This window comes from Anomalospiza imberbis, chromosome 1, assembly GCF_031753505.1.
Source record: "Anomalospiza imberbis isolate Cuckoo-Finch-1a 21T00152 chromosome 1, ASM3175350v1, whole genome shotgun sequence".
NCBI lineage: Eukaryota > Metazoa > Chordata > Aves > Passeriformes > Viduidae > Anomalospiza > Anomalospiza imberbis.
The window spans coordinates 36,791,628-36,814,309 of record NC_089681.1 but is presented as its reverse complement, the minus strand read 5'-3'; the positions used below and the strand labels follow the sequence as shown (position 1 = coordinate 36,814,309).

General features: G+C 34.4%; 1 protein-coding gene across 1 annotated transcript in view; it reads right to left on the bottom strand.

Moving 5' to 3' along the window:
• Positions 1-22,682, bottom strand: part of ASPH (aspartate beta-hydroxylase) — a 110,820-nt gene that overhangs the window by 48,880 nt on the left and 39,258 nt on the right. The window contains exons 4-13 of the mRNA XM_068187976.1: positions 22,362-22,451; positions 20,792-20,866; positions 20,150-20,308; positions 18,447-18,506; positions 16,849-16,905; positions 16,282-16,326; positions 15,473-15,508; positions 12,301-12,339; positions 9,399-9,452; positions 8,385-8,429 (exon numbers count right to left, since the gene is read on the bottom strand). Of these exons, the coding sequence (XP_068044077.1) occupies positions 8,385-8,429; positions 9,399-9,452; positions 12,301-12,339; positions 15,473-15,508; positions 16,282-16,326; positions 16,849-16,905; positions 18,447-18,506; positions 20,150-20,308; positions 20,792-20,866; positions 22,362-22,451 (660 nt within the window). The remainder of the gene's footprint in view (positions 1-8,384; positions 8,430-9,398; positions 9,453-12,300; positions 12,340-15,472; positions 15,509-16,281; positions 16,327-16,848; positions 16,906-18,446; positions 18,507-20,149; positions 20,309-20,791; positions 20,867-22,361; positions 22,452-22,682) is intronic.

Sequence of the window (22,682 nt, the reverse complement as noted above, 5' to 3'; positions counted from 1 at the left end):
GAATGTATGGACACTATAACTCTAATTTGTATTCAGTACAAGGCAGAATGAGCATTAACTTGATTATATGGTAAATTAAATAAATATGATCACACTGAAAGTCATTCACCTCTTCAATTACATCATGGGATCTAGATTGTCAATTAAATTGTAAGAAATGACAAAAGATCTATAGAGTCAATTACATACTAGGAACAATTATTACTGTAGCAGTATATTAATAAAAGCATTGTGCAGTATTTCCCAAAACCTTGGCTTCTTTATTTTTTTGCACATATAACACAATCAATAAAATGGTCATATGTCATCCAAAACACTACATTTTTAAAAGAGCAATAATGCAGTCCCAGATGAAATAATAGTTTATTTTTACAGTTTTCACACAAAACAGTTCATATACTCATATTTCTATTTTTACCACCTCCCATTACCATGACACTAGTTGGCCACCCACTTTCCACGTATCCTCTCCTTTATCAGCAGCACTTGAGATTCTCACTTGGCCTCTTCTCTTTGCTTCATTCTAGGCCACTGGATAACCCACCTCCCCACATCTTGGACATTCACGTTACTTCTGCAGCTTCTTTGCCATTACAGGAAGAACAATGTATATGACCTCCTTACTCTAAAGCCCGCTCCTATCTCCCGTTTCTTGTCTGGCTTCACATTTCTTTATTCCTGAGACTCATGCAACATACAACCTACAGCTCTCTAGCTCTCTATTTATGCACTAGAATTAGTTCTCCAAACTCTCAGACTATTTTCAGCCTGTATTCTGCTAAATTAGTTGCAACTTACTTCACCAAAGCCTCTCCAATGATCTTTAAATACTCTCACTTCTCCTATGTAGCTTCTTTTGAAATTCATCACAACTTGATCTTGTTAGCTCTGAAGCTAAGAATTCACACTTCACTAAGAATTCACTTCAGCATCATATTCAGCACATATTGCTTTGATCCTTACACACTGATCCCTAGCATATTTCAATGGTGCAAAAGGTTTTAATTACGCATAATTTCTGACAAAGGCTTGAAAATGTGCTCTCTCAAAGTCAGGGATGATAATAATTCTTGAGACTATTTTTTCATCAGCTTAAACCAATTGTAGCTCAAGCAAGCAAATAAAAAAACCTTAGCTCTTCCAACCACTCTCATCCTTAACTCAATGTCTTCATTTCTAGCAAAATAATTCAAGATGAAAATCACTGACAAAAGAGCTTTAGATATTCTCTATAGGCTAGGAGTGCTATCACTATATAACGAAGGCACCAGGGATTCCCAAGAAGGTTTCTACCAGGAAGAATAAATTTATTTTTCATATTACAATACAACTAAATGTTTGATGGCGTATGAGAATGGCCCAAGTCACAATTAAAAATGTGTTTCAGACCTTGTAGATTTTACATGAATCTCAATCAACTCTATAAATGCACAGTACAACTTATTTACAGATACATAATTTTTGAAACATGTAAAATTACAAATTACGTTCAGTAAAATCATTACATTTTTCAGCATCTTTCCTATATCAAATCTTAGCCATTTACTTTACTTCTTAGAAAGAAGTGCCATGATATGGTACCTTTTCAAATGTTAGAAAGTCACTTAAATTGTAGCAAATTGGCAGTATTAAAATACAACTTTAGTATTCTACTCTGCTTACTGGTATTTCTTCCTGTGATTTCCAAAAAAAAGCAACTGAAGCCAAGATTTCATAGATTCACTGACATACGACAAGAGGCTAAGTAGCAATGTGAAAATATTAAGGAAAAGGTAATCTTATGACTTTTTTTAAACTACTATTCAGTAATACCAGATCATTAAAGCTTTGGAGGTGTTTGAAAACTGAAAAGGTCAAGGAAGATTTTTGCTTTCACAGAAGTGCATGGACCTTATTAGATTTCTGATTTAAACTATGGACCATAACCATAATATTCTGTATGCAAAACAGATATACCACTTTCCCCAGACATTTGTGTTTGTTAAGAAGTGCTATCTCATCCATTATAAATTACAAACAGAAATGATGTTTCATGAAAAAAATTCAGGCCTAGTTGGTTGCAGAATGTTAATACTCAGAAAGGACAATCATGACACAATTATAGAAGACACAGACCTTAGCATACTGCCCATTTCCTTCACATAACAGCAGCCAGAAAGAAAATTAATTTATTTTACTTGCTACTTGCTCCTTGTAAACAATACTTTCAGATATATTTTTAATATTCAAATTCACAATTAAAAATTCATATTACATAGTGGCTGACTCAAATATTTATCCCTATAGCTAATATTTAATACATTTAGGAATAAATAATGACACTAGAAAGACAAATATATTCTTCTGTGTTTTATTGCAGCCAAACATTAAAATGGATTAAATATACATATTTTTAATAGTCCACTTGACCTTACTCAGCTTGGCATATTTTTGTAAACATGAAGCACATAAAATCACATACCCAGTTACAAAACACTTAGAATTCAATCACAGCGTAATATACTCTCACAGTCCCATAATTCTACAAATAGGCTGCCACTGTTATATAAAAAGTCCTCCATTCACCATTCTAAAATAATTCCCGAGATACCTCACAAAATATGGCTTTGTAAAAATTATTGCTCTGCAATTCACAATCACAGGTAATTTTACTAGAATATCCCATCCCAAAACACATCACAGTCTAAGAGTATTATTGCTTTCCGGAAAAGTCTAAAGATATCACTTTGGGACATCTGTATTTGTTGATAAGATGTAACACATGGAGTCTTACTGACATCCCAAACCCAACAAAAGGGCAAGCATATATGATGCCCCTTTCACTACAAATGTAAGCATCTAAAACCCTGATTTCAAAACAGTGTTACAGAAATTGAAAGACTTCCTGTAAACCAAAAGGCAACCAACTGTTAGGGTTACCAAATTGATTTATCTTTTTATAAATCCATCTTACTTTATTTCTCCTAAGCTCCCGTAACAGGCTGGCAACTTCCTAAAATCACAGCAATTATTCCTGAGCCAAAAAGGAACACATGCAAAATTATCAAAGAATAAAATATGTCTTCGTAATTGTGGAACAGCAGCACAGAACAGGTAAAAAGCACACCTGTTATATTAAAATTCTAAATCACTCACAGTACCTGAATTTCAGACGTACCATTTTTAAGAGCATTCATAACTGTAGGTTTTTAATTCTGACATCATATTTTTCTTAAGGTTGAATTTCCAAAGTACTTTTTGCAAATCAAGTGTTTATGCAAATTTGACTTTTAAAATAATTTACTGAACATAAAGCTTATTAAAGCCAGCTTTGATATCATTATATTAGTAGGCAAACCAAAATGGAATAATTTTACTGAATTCAACTTGATTCTAGAAACTCAGTCATGTTGCAATCTCCACTGACTCCCTGTCAAGCTAGCATCTAGTCTCTAGACATTTTTGCCTGAAAAATCAGATGAGCACAAATAAAAAGTGCTAATTCATACATAACGGGTTTTTGAAAATTGTAATTTTGTAATTTGGCCTTTTACTGGTGTGAATTAAACACACATTTTATACCTTGTTAGGTATTTTAAAAATTACCTGAAATTCATGTAGTTAACTGTTGACATAACATCAGTGCAAAGAGATAAAAGTCAAACTTCACAGCATAGTGAGTGCCTGATTAGTGCTTTTTAGTAAAATTTAATTAGGCTGTATTCTATATCAGCAGTTATGAAACATTTAAAAATTCATAACATCATATGTTTCATTTGACCAAACTGCTCTGTACACACTGTATGAATCCACAACAAAAGATATATATTAAAATCTGAAAAAATGTACTTGCTGCTATGTTATAAATAGAATATTAACAGTTGCTTAAACAGTACATGAAATGCAGCTCTAAGCTGTAACTGTCACAAACACAGAAGAAAAATAATGAATTCACTAAACTTGACCAAGGGAAACAAAAAATCAGACAGGAATGTAAACTAAACATCCAAGTGTTAAAAATGCTTACTAAAATGACAGTTGGCTAAAACTCATTTACAACATCTTAGTGTTCATTCCCCAAACCCTGAACTGCTTGGTAATTACATCATAAGGTCTATTTCAACCATCTGCTCCCCTTTTGTAGCGTATGGTTAGGACTGGTCCTCCTGATGTAGGGACTTTTCTTTTGAAGCTTTAAGTATCTGAAAAAATAAGGGGAAATCTATATTAAAGGACCAACCAAAACATAACTTCCTCTAAAACAACAACAAAAAAATCTTAAATGCTAAAAAATGCAACTTTGTAGCAGACTAGTTAATATGAAAAAGCTATCATTTCTATGAGCTACCTTAATGAATATACACAAAGTTGCTGTATACGGTGGCAAACAAACTTGTAAGTCATTTTCTAGGCAGTAAATTTTTTATTACCATATGGCATTTTATTCACCTGGTAAAGAATATCTAGGCCATGCCACAAATTCATTTAAACATTTTGATTTTGGTTTTGGTTTGGTTTTTAGTGTTGGTTTGATTTTGGGTTTTATTTGTTAAAGTCAAAGGCAACTGGAAAAGAGGAGCCAGGGAATGAGGAAGGGTCAAAGTTCTCAAGTGGAAACTTCTCTACACATAAGGGGTTTCAGCAGTTGGTAAAATAAATGTAGAGTTATAAAAATGTCAAGGATACAAGGCAAAGGGGAGGAGTGGAGCAACTTGTAGATATTTTAAATCTAAACACATACAAGCAAATTCAGAGTGTAATAGTATCCCCTAAACCTGCAATGTCTCCCTAAAGTATGTGTCCAACAAGTACCACTCTATCACAACCACTGTGATTTATGTGGCAGTGTAAGTCAGGATTAGCCAGGAAATCTGAATCAGTACTATTTCAAGATAGTTTATCAAACCATTTGTTTATAAAAGTGCAGATTAGAACAGCAGCTAAAGTATCCTACATCTGGAAAAGAATGCTGGCAATAATTTTAGAAGTAAACTCAGTGAATTGGAAAACAGGACTTACAGATACCAAGTATGTATGAACTTTCTTGTGATGTACACCAAAGTCAGCAAAAAACTTTTGACTTGCACTCCAGCATATTGAAATCCCACACCCAGTGTCTTCCCTGGTAATATGAGAATGTTCCTAACACCTAAACTCAATCTCTGAGCTCTCCTGTTTTCTTTCCAGAAAACTACGTTCCTATGTTTTAGCTAAAAACCAAACAACTGCTCCAAACCTGATACAAAATGGTGCCATCATGCTTCAAATGCAATTGTATAATTTAAACTACCAAAGAATACAGAATGTATAATAACATTTCTGAATTTCTTTTACACTGCCTGATGTTATGTTTGTTACTGCTTAAAGAAAAGGAAATATTAGCTTTGAACAACTGATGAAATAAAATCACAAACAAAGAAGAAAGACTCCTGACAACAAAATCCCCCATACCGAATCCTCCATCACAAGAAGATATAAAAGATACCCAGGAAACATGGATGTCATAATCTAAGAGAAAAATTTGAGAATGTTGCTTTCAAACGGAAATATTCAAATTAAAAAAGACAGATAAATATAGCAGAAGAACTAATAATTTAATCAAATTTTATTCAATGTCAGTAAAACTACTGACATAAACGTGTCCTATGTTTCTTTTGTCAGTTTCCCAAGATGCTACTTGAATTTTATGTGCTGAAACAGTAAGATTTTTAGAAAAAAATATAAATACTGGTTCTTCTGCCTTCAGAGTGGTTTCCACATAACTACACAAATTATAAGGATTCTTAAGTTAGTGCAGTGCTCAGATTTTGTGCTGATCAAATTATTTTCATTTTCTACTTCCTAAACAAAGGATCATGAACATTGTACTACATCTAATAATTACTTGTGTCTTTAATAACTGTAATAACTGTCTTTAAAACACATTTTGATTGATTCTCTTTTTCCCTCTAAAGGAAAGAAGAAAATAATTCATTCCTTCGAGTGCTGCTGCTATTATGTGTTTCCAAAAGCTATGCCAGGATAGATGTTGAGGTAATTTTGTGATTTAAATGGTGTATTGCACTAATTTTGAAAACAACCACAGGTAAAAAAAGGAATAAATCTAAAAGATTTATTCAGAAATACCTACAATTTCAAAGTAGAACAAGCTGTTTCTCATTCTGTCAGTGTTTGAAAATGGCAAGGAGTCACAATACAACAAAAGGAGAGTGGATAACTAGATTCAATTTCACCATCTTATTTGCAAGTACATCTGCAATTAGAGGAGTGATCATTGCCCTCCACTCAGCACTGGTGAGGCTGTATCTCAAATCCTGTGGTCAGTTTTGGGCCCCTCACTGCAAGAAGGACACCGAGGTGCTGCAGTGAGTCTAAAGAAGGACAGAGCTGGGGGAGGGTCTGCAGCATTAGTCTCATAAAGAGCAGCTGAGGGACCTGGGGTTATTTAGTCTGGAGTCAAGAAGGCTGAGGAAGAACCTTACAGCTCTTCATAAATGTCTGAAAGGAGGTTGCAGTCAAGTGAGGGTCGGTCTCTTCTGCCAAGTAGCAAGAGACTGAGAAAACAGCACTGAGTTGCACCAGGAGAGGTTTAGATTGGGTGTGAAGAAAAATTTCTTGCCCAAAAGGGTGGTCAAACATTGGAATGGGCTGTCCAAGGAAGAGGTGGAGTCACCAGCTTGAAGGTATTTAAAAGATGTGTAGACATGACACTTGGGGACATGGTTTAGTGGTGGACTTGCCAGTGTTAGGTCTAAAGCTGGACTTGAATTTAAGGGTCTTTTCCAATCTAAATGATGCTATGATTCGAAATGGTGTATTTCGAAATCCATCACTACTATATAAAACACCTAAGTTTTTTTTTTTGTGAAGGTAGAAAAATTAATTTACAGCTGCACCACTGAGCCATAAATTACAACACAAAAACTGATACAAATATGGCCTGAAACTCCAATATTTCAAGTTGGCACTTCTATTCTGAATTTAATTTTGAAATAGTATCTGTAAGTAAAGAAATCATCTCAATATCTTCAACTGACATTGTGCAGTGGAATTATCTAGTGCTGATATTTTGTAATAGTTCTGTAAGGGCCTTTTTGTTATTTTAACTTTAAACAGCAACCTTTTCTGAGAGAAAACGTCTTTTCCTCTTCTCCAGTTCCAACTTAATGCATAACAAACTGAGTGAAGACTAGCTTTGCTGAATTTCTTGCCCATACTGTCAAAGATAACTGTTTGTTTCTACACTGATTAGAAGCTTTGGTTAAGAATACTTCATATTCATTATGAAACGAAACATTTTCAGTTAATGCATCTATTAAATAATAGCTATGGCTTCAAACTTTCCAACACACCACATGGCTGTTGTGATAAACAACTTGGAAAGACCTCACAGACAACACAATTATACACCAATATGAGCATTTCAAACCACCGCAGCAAAGGTTCAGCATACAAACTCAAACATGAACTAAACCATGCCACCAGTCTGTACTGGAAAACCACAAAAGGCCTCCTGTGTTTTCTTCACTTCTCTGGCTACTTTTGGCATGACTAAGAACCAAATAAAAATACTGTCAAGAAAAAAAAAAAAAAACCAACAACGCAGAACTCTCTGGGCACCACACCTTGTAAGAGCTCCTGCATAGTACGGAGATTAATTAACCCAGAAAGAGGGTCAGGCTAATCAGCACAAAACAAAAATAGAGGCTAGAGGTCTTGGATTGCAGCTTCTCTGATGTACTGCCCTGTGATACAACTCTGTGTTCCACTCAACACAACTAGTTTAGTAGAGCAAGCAAATTAGCAAATTGCAATAGTTAACTCCAAGAAATGTAACAATATGCAGTTCTTGAATTTAGAAGCCACTTATCTATGCTAAAAATGGTATGGGAAAAACCATGTCTACTACTGTTGGGCAACAGATGGAAGAACTGGAAGTGCTCTTGTTCTTAAAATCAATTATGCCAAGAAAAATGAGTGGCATGACAAAACAGTCCCTGCTTCCAGATCTGTGCCCAAAGAATGTGCCACAGTCAGATTCCAATAGATCCGACTGACACACAGAGAAGTAACACTATCATTGTCCATGACAATTGCTGTGGACAGGAAGTACATGCATATCAAGACCTGAAATTGTACTTCCCTTTCAAAAGTATTCAGCTCTACCTGAGATCATTAAAAATAAATTCTAAATTAAAACTTCTTAATTTATTTGGAATGCTTTCATATAACCCAATAACTATCACTGGCATTTATCAAGTATAACAGAAAAATTATCGCTTCTAAACCAAGAAGCAACTTTGACAATAATGATATCCCTTCACAAAGTAATTTGATTACTCATTTCCATGTAGCTATAGCTTCACTTTTTTAGGAAAAAAAACAAGCATCCAAGATTGACTTACCCACTTGAACATCATCTGAATAATCTTCAGCTTTAACAGGTTTTTCTGTAAATAAAAAGTGTAAATATAATTCAAACTCAACCACTTCCCAAATATTTACAAAAAGTCCCCTTTTTTTTTCCCCAGAGTGACCTATTAAGACTCCTCTGTAATACTACTTTTGCAGAAGTGGGATGCAAACTTCTTCCTTGGCTAAATTTTTCCAAGGGACTTAAGTAGGCCAATGAACCTATTGTAGGACTGCACAGTTCCAAAAATTATATTTCAAATTTCTGAAACTGTACTATCCAAAGCACACATATCCCAGTTTCACATGCTATTACAGTATGGGCTTAGAAACATCCATATATACCTTCTATGTTTCTAGCTGTAGCTGTGAAATACTTGACTTCAAAATTGAGTTACTTTTATTTCTATATGTATGTTTAAATTAGACATGTCACACATCACCTAGTGCTACCACTGCTAATAGACTGAAGTCTGCAGACACGTTTGGAAGGAGTCAGGCTCCCCAGAAAAAGCTTCACAATAGGGAGGATGCTGGCTGTAAATAATAGGAAGAACTGAAGAGGGGAAATACATTTTCTTATTTGAGAAGCCCATAAATAAAGAGCTCAAAGCTTAGGGGACATTCCACTTTACTCCTTACATACACCATCTTTCCTGAGTATGCACTCCTGACTGGCTGATGGAAAATAAAGCATGGAAAAGAAATTTTCAATTCCATCATATAACCAAATACTGTCATTTTTAGAAATACAAGTTTTTCTGTAAAAAAGCACTCTTGACTTCTAAAACTGAAGAGTGCTTCCTAAGCCATTAAATATGTCATTAAATATACCCAAGAAGCTAGATTCCAAAAATACAGATATGCTTGTCCTTGAAAGAAAACAGCTGCAGAAAAAGTTATGAATATATTTTTATTGCAGCATAAAATCCTATTCCATAGTATTTATCATTCCAAATTATAAATTTTTTTAAGTAGCAAATGCATGGAAAACACAATATACAAACCTGATTCCTCTGGTTCAATGGCCACATCATCTTCTGTTTGCTTACTTTCTATTCCTACATAGAAAAGTGTTGAAAGTTATTCACATTACATTCACAATTTTGTTTTTATTTCCCAGCACCCACACAACTGAATTAGTTTTAAACAAAAAGAAAGACTTAAATTACAAACTAACAAGTTCAGTTAACCGAAGAGTAGGAAAAATGGTACTAAATACATTTCACATTCAAAAGTTTGCCTACTAGAAGCAGGACTTCTACTGCACACACCGAAAGGATTTTAGTTACAATTGTCGTTTGAGTGAAACAATGTATGTTATCCCTTTTAATCATACAAGAATGCATTTTTAAAATAGAAAACCTAAATAAATATAGCATCAAATCCTACACACAGTGCTCAGGCTAAACTACTTAGATCGCTTTGCTCTAGCTGACTCAATCAAAACCATATTTGAGAAAAACTTCTTTAACAAAATTTTTAACTTCTTAGAGCAGATCTTTAAATTAGATTTAACACAGTACTCATTTAAAATTCATCAAGAACAACACAGCAAACAAAAATTTACAACATAACGTTTCTGAGTAGCAATGTGGGAAATTACCACAGAGCTCCAGTTTGAGCAATGGAATAAGCACTTCATAAGAATGTCATGAAGTTCAACAAGGCCAGGTACAAGGTCCTGCACCAGGGTCAGGGCAACCTCCAGTATCAATAAACGCTGGGGGAATAACAGATTGAGAGCATTCCTGTGAAGAATGACTTGGATATTCTGATGGATAAAACACTGGACATGAGCCAAAAGTGCACTTCCAGCCCAGAAGGCCAACTGCATCTGTGGATGCACCTAAAGAGGAGTCTCTCATCACACTCCCCATGAGTGCTGCATGCAGCTCCGGAGTTTTTAGTACAGACATAGACTTGTTAGAACAGGTTCTGATGAGGTCCATGAAGATGATCAGAGGGCTCGAGCACCTCTCCTAGGAAGCCAGGCTGACAGGCTGGGACTGCTCAGCCTGGACAAAAGAAGACTCCAGTGAGGCCTTACCACAGACCTAAGGGATCTTGTAAAAGAGATGGAGAGAGATTTTTAACTCATGCCTGTAGCAACAAGACAATGGATTTTGAAGTGAAAAAGAGGATAGAGTAGACATAAGGAGATGTTTTATGATGAGTGTGGTGAGACACACAGGCTGACCAGCACAGTAGTGAATGCTCCATCCCTGGAAGAGTTTAAAGTCAGGCTGGACAGAGCTTTGAGGAAGCTGACTAAGAACAAGATGTCCCTAAATATGGCAGGGAGATTGAACAAGAGGATCTTTAAATACCTCTTTTAATCCAAACTGTTCCATGATTCTATTATCTGCTGTGTTTTTATTTTGTTTTTTTTTTAAATTATATTCATACATATAAATGGAAAAAAAAAAGGTTTTACAAGCTATAAAATTTCATACCTGAGAGGTCTTTAGCCATATCAAAATCTTCATTAATTTCCTCTATAAGTATAAAAAGGAATAAAGTGTATAATCAGCTTACTTTTTTTTTAAACATCTATTTTTCAAACATATATATTTAATCAAAACACTAAGTTCACAACTATAAAATATATATTCACAACTATAAAATATATACCTGGCCCTGTGGCTTAATTCACCCTCTTTGGAAGGTCCTCAACAGCTAAGAAAACATTCAATTCAAAGCAATAATGAAGTCAAGCCCTCAAGTAATGGAACTTACACAGTACACAAAAGATCACAGGTAGCATGTAGACATGTTTACCTGATATTAACAAGCAGACACTTTGATGAATTCCAGGGAAAAAAATACACCTTAAATATTCTTTCCCGTTTCACTAAATAGCTCTTCTATTCATCAGCTAGTTATTTCAAAAGTGTACCTTTTCAACAATTGTTGTTTGGATTATGATACAAAAACTGAAATTTTAAAACAACTTCTTAATCTTTCTAAATACATTCAAGTACTTCCATGTTCTTTTGCAGCATCAACTTCGTCTCCTAGACATAGTGAAAGCCAACTAAAAACCTGCATACCTATAAATTTTAAAAGTTTTATTTGGATAAACATGCAATTCATTTGTGAATCCTAATTTCCTTCTTGAAGCACAACAAAGAAATTCTATGACTTAATGGATTCTACAGAAAAAATCATTTCATTTTCTCTAAATATGGCACTTTTTTAATTCTTTTGACTGTCCTCTTTAGATTATGATAACAAAGGTGACAAAACAGATACTTACAATTAATTTACACTAGAGAACTTCTTGACTTCCTTCTAAACTAAATGATTGGTGAGGGTTTTCAGTCAGCTGTCTGAGATGATTCTCAAAAGAGCTGGCATTTCAAGACAACAAAGTATACAGAACCCAGAGGGAATAGTGCAGACAAATAATTTGTAATTGCTTCTACAAATTAGACAAATGCATCAACAAGAGGTCTGCATCAAAGCAGAGTTAGCACTGACAGCCTGTACATTTTGAATGATCCTACACACTGGTTGCAGGGTTATGAGGAGGGCTCATTACAAGAAGCAGTGTCTGTGATGAACTACTGTGGTCTAGCTGTCCACTAAAAGCCGCAGACACCCCACTCTGTGTCAGCTGAGACCTTAAAGATGAATCCTCAAGGATGGCATACTAGAACAAAGTTTCTCAGTTCACAGTCAAAAATCTAACTTCATAACAATACAGACTGTAATGAAACTTTGCCATAACTGGCAGTTGCATGACTGAAGGTCACACAGATTGTGTACTTCAATATATATAAACAGCAAGATTAAGTTTATTATATTTATGCTAATTTGCCTAAAATATTTTTTGTATATATACATACATACATATATATATATATATATATATATATATATATATATATATATATCAGTATATACCTGTATCTTGAGTCTCAGTCTGCTTTTCATGTTTTGGTTCTGAAAGGAAAATAAAGTTCCTGGGTACTTGACATGCATAAAGTATTCTAAATATTTGGTTAAATATATAGTTATTCTGTTGATGACAAAAAAAAAGGGCCTTAAAAAAACTTCCCCTGGTTTGGGGGCCTGAATAGATATATGAAGCCTTTCTGGAGCTTGTAGTAGAAATTCTACATTAAAAACCCCAAACCATATGTGAACATATTGCTGAAATTTCTAGACTTTCTATCACACAGATGAAATGCTGAAAGCAATTACAAAATTACAATTACATATCTATCATTCAGTACAGTTGTTAACAATTCTCCTACATTCTTAATCTTTGCATAGTCACTCTAATTTTTGTAATTCTGAAGAAGAAATAGATCAAGAATATTCATTATTTAATTTTAGATAATATCTGAAAATAGACAAAATGCTATCAATTTTCTGAATTTTCAATATACACTTACTGTGAATGTTAGACTGAAAAAGTTCATTCAGTTTGGATAATTTAATCACCTAGCAGGTACTAATACTCATCTGAAAAAGGTTATTTACATAACATAGAATTATGTTATGTAGACTATGTTTTAACTATGTTTAAAAAACATAGAATATCCTTAGAAAAACATCCAGAACTCTTTCTTTCTAATGCAATACTCAAACTTGTTTTCTTTCTCTAGTTTCTTGGCTAGAAAATGTAGGAAACTTTTCATAAAACTGGAAGTTATGTACAATAACTGAGTTCTTGTATTCCAAAATCTACGATCAATCATTTACACACTCCACTTTGGGCACTTATTTCCACTAAAGAATTTTTAGCATTGGCAATAACCTCAGATACGATTACAGCGATCCTATTTGAGCAGTTCCTGATCTGAATTAGGAACCAAGCCTCACAAAGCCAGAGTCACAAAAGAAACTGGACTCTCTGCCCAGCAATCATCTTGCACTGTCTTTAGCTTTGAGAACTCTAGAAAGCAGCAGGATTGGAGAAAATATTTCACCAGAAGGTCTTGCCAGAAGAGGGGAAACACGCGATAGAAATGGGGAAGATAAATTGACTCAAAGCTATACTTCTGTTGATTTCACAGACAATTGCATATGAAGGCTTTAATGTGAATCTTCTGGTGGGGTTCAGCTGAAGTTATGGAGCCCATGCCAAAACCACAAGCTTCACATTTGAGTGGAAGGATTTCAGATCTCCAAAATGGCCTCCAAGCATTCTTTCACTTCAGAAAAACAGAGCCAAAATTGCTCTTCTCCAAAAATAAAGTAAATCTGTTTCACTTTCAATCCAACCAAAACCTTTCTTGTACCAAAAGGTACAAGAAAGATGTGCCGAGAGACAAAAGGGATGAAAAACGGGTGCAACTGCTAAAATGGTGTCTAGCACATGAACATGAACATGCTCTGAAACTCCATGGACTGGACTCAAACTGAACTGAGAAGGAAAAAAAAAATGTGTGTGAGAGAAAGGCGGCCTCAACTCACTGGTCTTTTTCTTCTACACTGCTCCAGGCTGGAGCTCTGAAATGAAATTCCTCTAAAAATTGCAAAGGATGCATTGTGCTTTCTCTCACAACCAGAATGCCTTCAAGGTGGAACTTGAAAGCAAGGTAAAATTATGTTGTGAAAAGGCAAATTTTATCAAGAGGAAAGCAGTTTTCTATGGATTATGTTGAACCGTGGGAATAATTTACTACATAAAGAAGTCTGACAATTTAATAGCCAACAATAATAGGTTTTTTTTGACAGTCACATGCTACCTTAGAATTTCCTATTGAGAAAAAGCATGGAAGTTCCTATTCTCCTTATTGCCCTAATCAGAGGACTGGCAAGAATACAGAAAGTGTAGGGGGATTTATCTGATACTATTTAAAACTCTCATTGCAGTACAGAGAGGCATTGCTGCTTCCTGAAGTAAATTAATCACTGCATTTTCTGACTCACAAAATACAGTGATTCACTGTTATTGTGCTGGGGTGCCAGAAGAGACTGCAGAATATTAAATGCTTTTGGAACTGAGATTAAAAAAAAGATGATGCAATTTACTTTGTAACCTCCCTGATCACTTTGTCAAAAAGCAGATATAGATGTCTCTTCAAAAGGGCAAGGAAGCATTTTCTGTTTGTGTTACCATTGCATATGAAAGAGCATGAAAAGTAAAGATTAGAAGTTGCACTTCATATCCAGGTGTGAGAAGCAAGAGAAGTGATTCTTGATTAGGAACTGATCGTAAAATAACTGTGTCCTGGAAAGGCAAGTAAAAAATAAGCCCTGGGAAAAACCGAGAGTCACTTGCTTTTCTATCCTATTACTGCTGAGACATTTTGTCAAGGGCACTATAACTGAGGCAAATTATTTTCTGCAGACTGGGAAAGGCAAAGGCTAAGGGTTAAATACACCTTTGGGCCACTCAAAGTATTTCAATGGAATTTTGACTTCTATCCCAAAGAAGGATGTTGGAATTTACCTCCTGATAAGAAAGAATGAACCTCAAGGTTTTCTGTTGCAAATATTTCGAAGAAACCCTGTCCTTTGCTCAGGTTACATAAACATGGGAAATAAACAAGAGTGCCTTAAAGATATGTTTAACTATCCTGAAGTGTGGTAGTCTCCAGAAGGGTATCACAGCAGGAATCACAACCACACAGCTTTATTTCAAGGCTGAGACTACTATTCTTTTCATTTACTTTTTGATTTGGTCTCAGCAATCATTAGCAAATCATCAACCAAATCAAACTAAAACAGTAATTCCCAAAGAACTGATAGTGGCAGACAAGATGAAAAGGTGATACTGAGCTAAACAGATGCAATAAACCACACCTGACCCAGCCAGGGTTTCAAGAAAAAAGGCATGGCAAAGACTTCAACGTTCTTTTTCCACATATGCACAAACTATGGCATTAGGACCAGTAAGGGAATATAATCAGTATGCATACTCTACACTTGGACAAGTGTTAAAAGACCAATTGATTGACTTATTACAAACACAGGGAGTTTGAAAAGACAACCCAAAACCTTAGCTGAGAACTTGCAAAGTAATGTGGCAGCATAGGAAAATGCTTTAAACAAAATAATGCCACTTGCATATTAATGAAATATTATGATACTGTAATTTCACTAAATATAGCAGCTGTCATACCTTGGTCTTCACTATAATCTTCATGCACTCTATCCTCTGTTTAAAGAAAAAGAAAAATGAGCAGGAAAATTCATGTAATTTTAAGACAATAAAGACACAAATAATACAATACAGTGTCAATTATTCACATTAAAAGAAAAATATTTGAAACTATAGTAGTTCATACTGTAGTAAAGTTTATAAGAGTGCAAAGGTGAAGATTTCTAAAAGATCCTGTGAGAATAACTGATTGATTTTCTGGCATCAAAAGATAGACTTAAAAAAGAAAGCAATATCAGCAGGTTTTCTTATACAGTTCATAAATATTCATAAATATTTTGATTCTGAATTATTTATAAATAATTTATATATGCAGCTAACTTCTACAAAGTAATTTTGGCATCTTCTTGTTATGGTTTACTTGCTTTTAAAAAAACTTAGAGATACTACTTTCTTCTTGACATCACACTAACAGCAACATCTCTGGCATATTTAAATTATTTTTTATCCACAGAAACACTTCTATACAATTTAAAATACCAATATCCATTCTCCCGGAAATTCAATACTCAAAGTATTATTCTGCCCATTTGGCTAACATTACAGAGAAGTAGTACTCATGCAGGTTTTAGCATCATTTCCTTAGGAAGTTATTATGCCTACATTTTCAATTTACATTCTGAAAAAATATTACCTAGGAGCTCCAAAGTCTTGTGTGTTGTTGTTTGTTTTGTTTGTTTGGTGTTTTTTTTGGTGTTGTGTGATTGTCTTGGTTTGGGGCCAAAATTCAGTGAATCTTCAAAAAAAAGAAAGAAGACATTGGACTGTACCTGCATAATGTTCCATAGCATCTTCTGGCATTATCTCAGAGTCACCTTAAATAAAAATATTTAATATTTCATATTCCAACTGAATTTTCATGCAACAGCTAAATAACACAAGAGAGCTTAAAAAGGTCACGTATTTAGCTCAAAAATGAAAGAAACAATCATACTGACTTAATACTACAATATCTTATTCGAAAGTGAGAGCTGAATTATAAAATGCAGCCAGGAACTACACCATAAAATACGGAGTACAACAAGTTTATGCATATTTGTATTTAGGCTTAAAGTTAGGAATATAAATAGGTGTTATATAATCAATCCATTGATTAGACCAGGAAACTCCTGACAGATCAAAATACTTATGTAAGTATTTGTAGAATGAATTCATGGAATGTTATGGTCAGAAACGTAATGATAACCTAGTGGCATAAAAATTTGGCCTATTTAAAACTATCTAAAATCCATTCAAAAATAAAACTGTGAAGAAACAGTCAATATGACACATCACTTTGTAGCATATTTTAAAAAGTGTGATTATATTATCATTTGAAGTAATGAAAATTTACAAACCTGGAGTGTCTGGATCACTTACTCTCTCTTCCAAATCTGCAACATAATCATCTAAGGCTGTAAATTAAACATGAACAAATAAATATCTTGAAATTAAAAATATGAAATATGTTTCATATGTCATTGTTTTAACTTGTATCCATAATGAATCTGTCAATGGCTAAATGTAGGTCCTTAGCTGAAAACTGAAAAACTAAAACTTTATATACTGACATTTGCAACTTGACACATGGCAATCTAATGGAAGGTGTTGGGCCACTCTCTCTTCCAGCCTTCTGCTATACTCTCTGCAGAAAAACTAGAGCAACGAGAGCCATTGGTCTCCATCAATATTTTTTAATATTTATATGAATAAAAAATGCAAACATCCTCTATCCTCAAAATTGCAAAGTATCTTCTTTACTAACGTGCAGGAGGCTCACTTGGTGATGGATCTATAGAAGACAAGATATGAACCAGAAACTGACTTTGCAAAATACATACTTTATTTCTGGCATCTCAGAGCAATTTACTTCCTTTCATTACCTAGCTAAATCTGGGGGTTATTTTCCTCCATAACTACAATTCTTTTCAATATTGTTAATATACTTGCTATGACACGTGAGAAAACACATTAGTGAAGGTAGAGTAACTTATCCTTTTACTTTGGCAGTATAATAGCTTGGATTCTAAACCAGTTACCCCCCACACAGTTTGGAATAAACAGTTTTAGCTGTATCAAATAAATAAAACTATTTTTCTGTCACATCTGTGACACCAAACACAACTGCAAAGTCTAGCACTAACACTGAGCCAAACATAAGAAGCCTAGTACAAACAGAAATCAATGACTAATGTAAATGCAAGGGTCTGTCCATACTGTAAAGAAACACTGTTAGAATTCTGAAGAAAATACTTATCAGACAGTAGGGAAATTGCAATATCCATTTAATGCTTCTTCATAATGGGAAAGATGAGCTAATGCCATTGTACATGGTATGAAGCATAACATGAAGATGACTATGAGGTAATCAGATTAGTCCAAGCCAAATTTCAAAAAGCTTTCAAGATTAAGACGTGCAGAAAGACAGAACAAGTTCAGAATTACATCCTTGGTGTTGACTCACTCTCTGATAGCAGTCAGCCACAAAGAACAAACAGTACTGCAGGAAATGTACAAAAAACTGCATGTTCCTAATGCCAAGAAAAATAGTCTTTAGAACCTTAGTTATATAGACTGTATGAAGACAATATAAGCAATAAATCTCATTCTCTCTTTTTTTAGCCTATACAACCACAGATCACTTGCCTACCCAGTCCCCAATAACACAACGGCCAGAAACACATAGTAAATTAAAAGTTTTTGCACCAATGAAAGCTAAGTTTCCATACCTGTCACCTGTTACTTGTAATAAAGATTTTCAATAGCAAGTATGATGCAGTCATCCCTAAGTAAAATTCTCCAAGACAATAACAACTAGATATTGAGAAAAAAAAAGCAAATTCAAAATTTATCTATTTCTAAACCAGTCTAACCTTTTCTATTTTTCTTTCTCATATAATTTGTTATATTGAGGCAGAAAACCATTATTACTGAGCAGGGAAAAACAAAAAGCTACCTGGAATTTCATATGATTCAGACTCCACTGCTCCAGCATCATCCACCATAGGATCAGCATCTGAGAAATAAATACATTTGCACAAATTTTAACATTTTTAAATCAACAAACAATAACACAAATCCTCTAACAGATATTATTTAAGAACAGTAACATTTCTAAGCTGAAATTCTAACCAAATTTCTTCTAATGGCAGCAGGATATGTATATATAGACTGAAAAAAAGTTACTATTTTAGTTATATACAATATTGAGAATGCGTATATGTGAATAAACTCTATACACATTTCCTTAAAAAAAGAGGACTCTCCACAGAAATTTCTGAATAAATTGGGGGAAAGAAGAATATGTTTACTTTGACTTGTTAATTGCAAAGATATAAAGTATGGAATTTGAATTTCTCTTCTAGTCTTCTACTTTGACTTGTGCTGTGGATGAGTAAGAGAGATACAGAAACAAGGAGGTTTAACAGACCCAGACTGAAGAGTTACTTTGGTTGTCAAGAAAGAATCTCAGTGCACTTCCAGCAATCAAAACTTTTAGATGACATTGATTACATGGGTTTTATCAAAAGGTATCAGGAGATATTAAAAGATAGGTAAAATTTTCAGCAGTACAAATAAAAAGCATTCAGAAAAATTTCCCCCTAGTTGGATTTAGATCATATGACTCTGCTTTAATATTTTGACTTCAATTTTCATCATCCAGTCAATGCCCCAAGGTGACAAGATATGAGCATCTTCTTTATATGATGTCTTAATCTCTGCAGGACTTAAATATAATTAATGCTCTTAGGGAGCCATATTTGAATGAAAGAAGAATGAGAATAAAGTAGAGAAAAAACTGTGTTAATAAACTCTAAAATTTAATTCAATAAACCAAAAAGTCCAGAAGCAGACTCCATACAGGCTTTACTGATGGGGAATGGAAAGACTGAGAGCAGCCACACCAAGAAGCACTTGGGGGTGCTGGTAGATGAAAGACTGGACATGGAACACCTCTCCAAAGGTGTGAGAAAAGGCTGAGAACTGGGGTTCAGCCTGGAGGAAAAATTGAAGTGGAGTGACCTAATTGAAGCCTTTCAGTATCTTAAGAGGACAAAGAAGCTGAAGAGGGACTTTTTACATGGGCATGTATTGATAGGAAAGGAGTTTTGGCTTTAAACTGAAAGGGGGCAGGTTTAGATTGGATATAAAGTAAAAATTCTTCACTGTGAGGGTGACGAAGCACTGGGACGGTGCTTCAGAAAACAGTTGCCCAAAGAAGCTGTGAATGCCTCATTCCTGGAAAAGTTCAATGCCAGGCTAGATGGGGCTTGGAATAATCTGGTCTAGTGAAAGGTGTCCTTTGTGGCAGAAGGGTTAGAACTAGGTGATCTTTAAAGCCCTTTTCAACCAAAACAATTCTATATGATTATATTCATGCCACTGTTGGGGAGAGATATGCATAACTGGAGCACAGATTAATATTGTTGAAAGCCCATAGTGTAGCAATTAATAATATATGGTTACCTGGGTTCAAAAACACATAGCATTAAAACATCCCATTTTGACTTAAAATACATGCATTTGCTAAATAATGCTTTGATTGACACTTGCTAAGGCTCTGTTTTAAGCAGAAATTACAAGTTTTAATGAGACATATTTTCATTTGTCCGGGTTGAGTTTTCTTTTGTAAATTTATTTTAAATGTCATTCAGATACCTTTCTGAACTGAGTCTGGTGTCTCATATGCTTCTGGAATTTCAGTCTCAAATTCTCTGAGCATGTCATCTGCAGGAGCTTCAAAAGTTTCTCCATGTATTTCTTCCTTTACTTGCCACTGGTCACTTACACTTTCATCTACATCTTCATGTCTCTCTCCTAATCAACAATGCAGACTGTTAGTGAATAATTTTCTTTGGTATATTCTATTACCAGAAAATATTTAGTCTTCAGTACACCCTTCGTGTTTTCCAGCTAGTCTCCAAAGGGAATGGGGAGTGACAGAAAACTTATCTGCACAGTCCAGCATTATAAACCCAACCTGCTGGGACCTTCTTTGCTCACAGTAAAAGTCATATCTGCTCTGTCCACTCTTGCCCTCTACACAGTGTTTTGAGTATGCTTCTGTTAAAATGACTGATTTGAGCTATTAGTGCCAAGCAAGTCTGGGTAAGAAGATACAGTTTTAAGATTTGGTGACTGAACTTTCCGAATTTTTTTGAAAATGCCAAACAAGTTGATTTGAATGTTTTGTGCAGGCAAAAGTATTTTAAGTGCATACCAAAAACAGACTTTGAGATTCATCTAGCCTATGGCAGTATTTATAAACTCTTCAGTGATTTCTAAGTGTAAATGCATTACCAGGCTGGGAATGGAGAGCTTCATGAAGAACAGATTGAATTTCCTCTTCCAATTCTATGTCAGCAGTCTTGTGTTCTAAAAGGATTATAAATTGCAGTGAAGGTAAGCACAAAAAAGCAAAATCTAAACATTAACTCAAGGCTTGCAGCTTTTAGTAGGCTCCATAATGTTCTTAATCCATTTCACAAAGTTCTCTAGAGACTGACCTGGTGAACCTCTGCAACTCATACAATTAGAAAAACAATTTTGTCTTGCTTATTCTCCAATACAGAAAGTATGCAACAATCACATCAGATTCATCCATCTGAAGATTAATTGGAAGAATTTATCTACACTGCATTTTTTGCACATATATTTTTCCAGGGGTAGTAACAACGTGAGGTAACTATTAAAACCAAGAACTCTCTTCTAAGGAATTAATTTACTAACACTTTCATCCATTATCTTCCTACAATTTAGGCAGCAGCACTAGCAAGTCATATTTGACAACAAAATGTGAGTTGAAGAAGTAGGGTCCTGTCAACTTCATAAACAGGGAAAACAGATACATGACAATATCAAGGTCTTGTTCTGCTACGAGCTGCCAGGAGAAATCACAAACTGGTTTCATGAACAAGTGATTGCCATCCAACACACCAGCCCAGGACATAATAGGAATTTGTATGAAGTGTTGTCTTCATATAAATGTCCTGAAATTAACATTGAGAAACCCTAAAATGACACATCTGACAAAAAAGCTCAAAACCAGGTAAACAGCTGCATTTTCAAATAAGGATCCAAAATGGCACCAGTTATGAAAAATGGTCCCACAAAAACAAAAACCACACACACACAAAATAAAAACCACCTAACCAGGAAATCATATCTTGGTACATTTTATAATTGATATCCTAAGAAAAGTAATGCAAATCTTTTGAAACAAAATCTATATTCCATAGATTCCACTGGCCATATGCTCCGTATTTGTATGTATGTATTAGGTTCAAATAAACATCACATAGGATAAGCCGCTTCCATGAACAGGAAGAAACATGTATTCTCTGAGTAACACTAATGCAAATCACATATGTAAATTGTGACATGTAAAACATTTTTTCTTGAATCCCTCTTCATTCTAATACAATCTACTAATAGTACAGGGCTTTAAAAATATTTAGATTATTTTTTAAGAGTAGGACCTCTGTTTATTGTATTATTTATATACTAGTAGTTTAGCAGAAAAGTGAGTACTTTATTACCTTACTAAGTTGGTTGTTGACAGGGTTTTGTTTCTTTTTTAAGATGAAGAATCTGCTGTTATTCTGGTTGGATATACAGTTGGAAATCAATATAAACCACAACTATACATCATCAGAAAGTTATTCTGATGTGATAACCTACAATGGTAACCATGAAATTTTACAATTTTCATGGTCAGTGATTTATACGAAGTTATAAACAATGTTAAATAAACTTCAGTAGATAAGCAACAAAAAAAACAAAAAAGAGTCTGCATGTTAATGACACAGAATTATAGTTCAAATGAAGCATCATGTCTTTTGTTTTGACTATGATTCACAAAAGATCTTACCTGATTCGACATATGACTTTTCAGCAGGCTGGACAGTCTCCTCAGATTCTGGTGATGTTGGCTGTGCTGGGACAGATCTTTCTTTAAGGCCTGCATTTTTCAGTTATAAAGTTAACTTTATGCCCTTTTTGAACCGATTCAGTTATAAAATAAGAAAGTTCTCTCAATTCAATTAACTGATGTTACACTCTCCAAAAATGTGTTCAAACAATCACAATTACAGGGCTGTCATAATATACAGTGATCTATAAAAAGACTAAAGCATATTCAGATAGTAAACAAAGATGTTTAGAAGACAAACATACAATGAGGAGGTAAAAA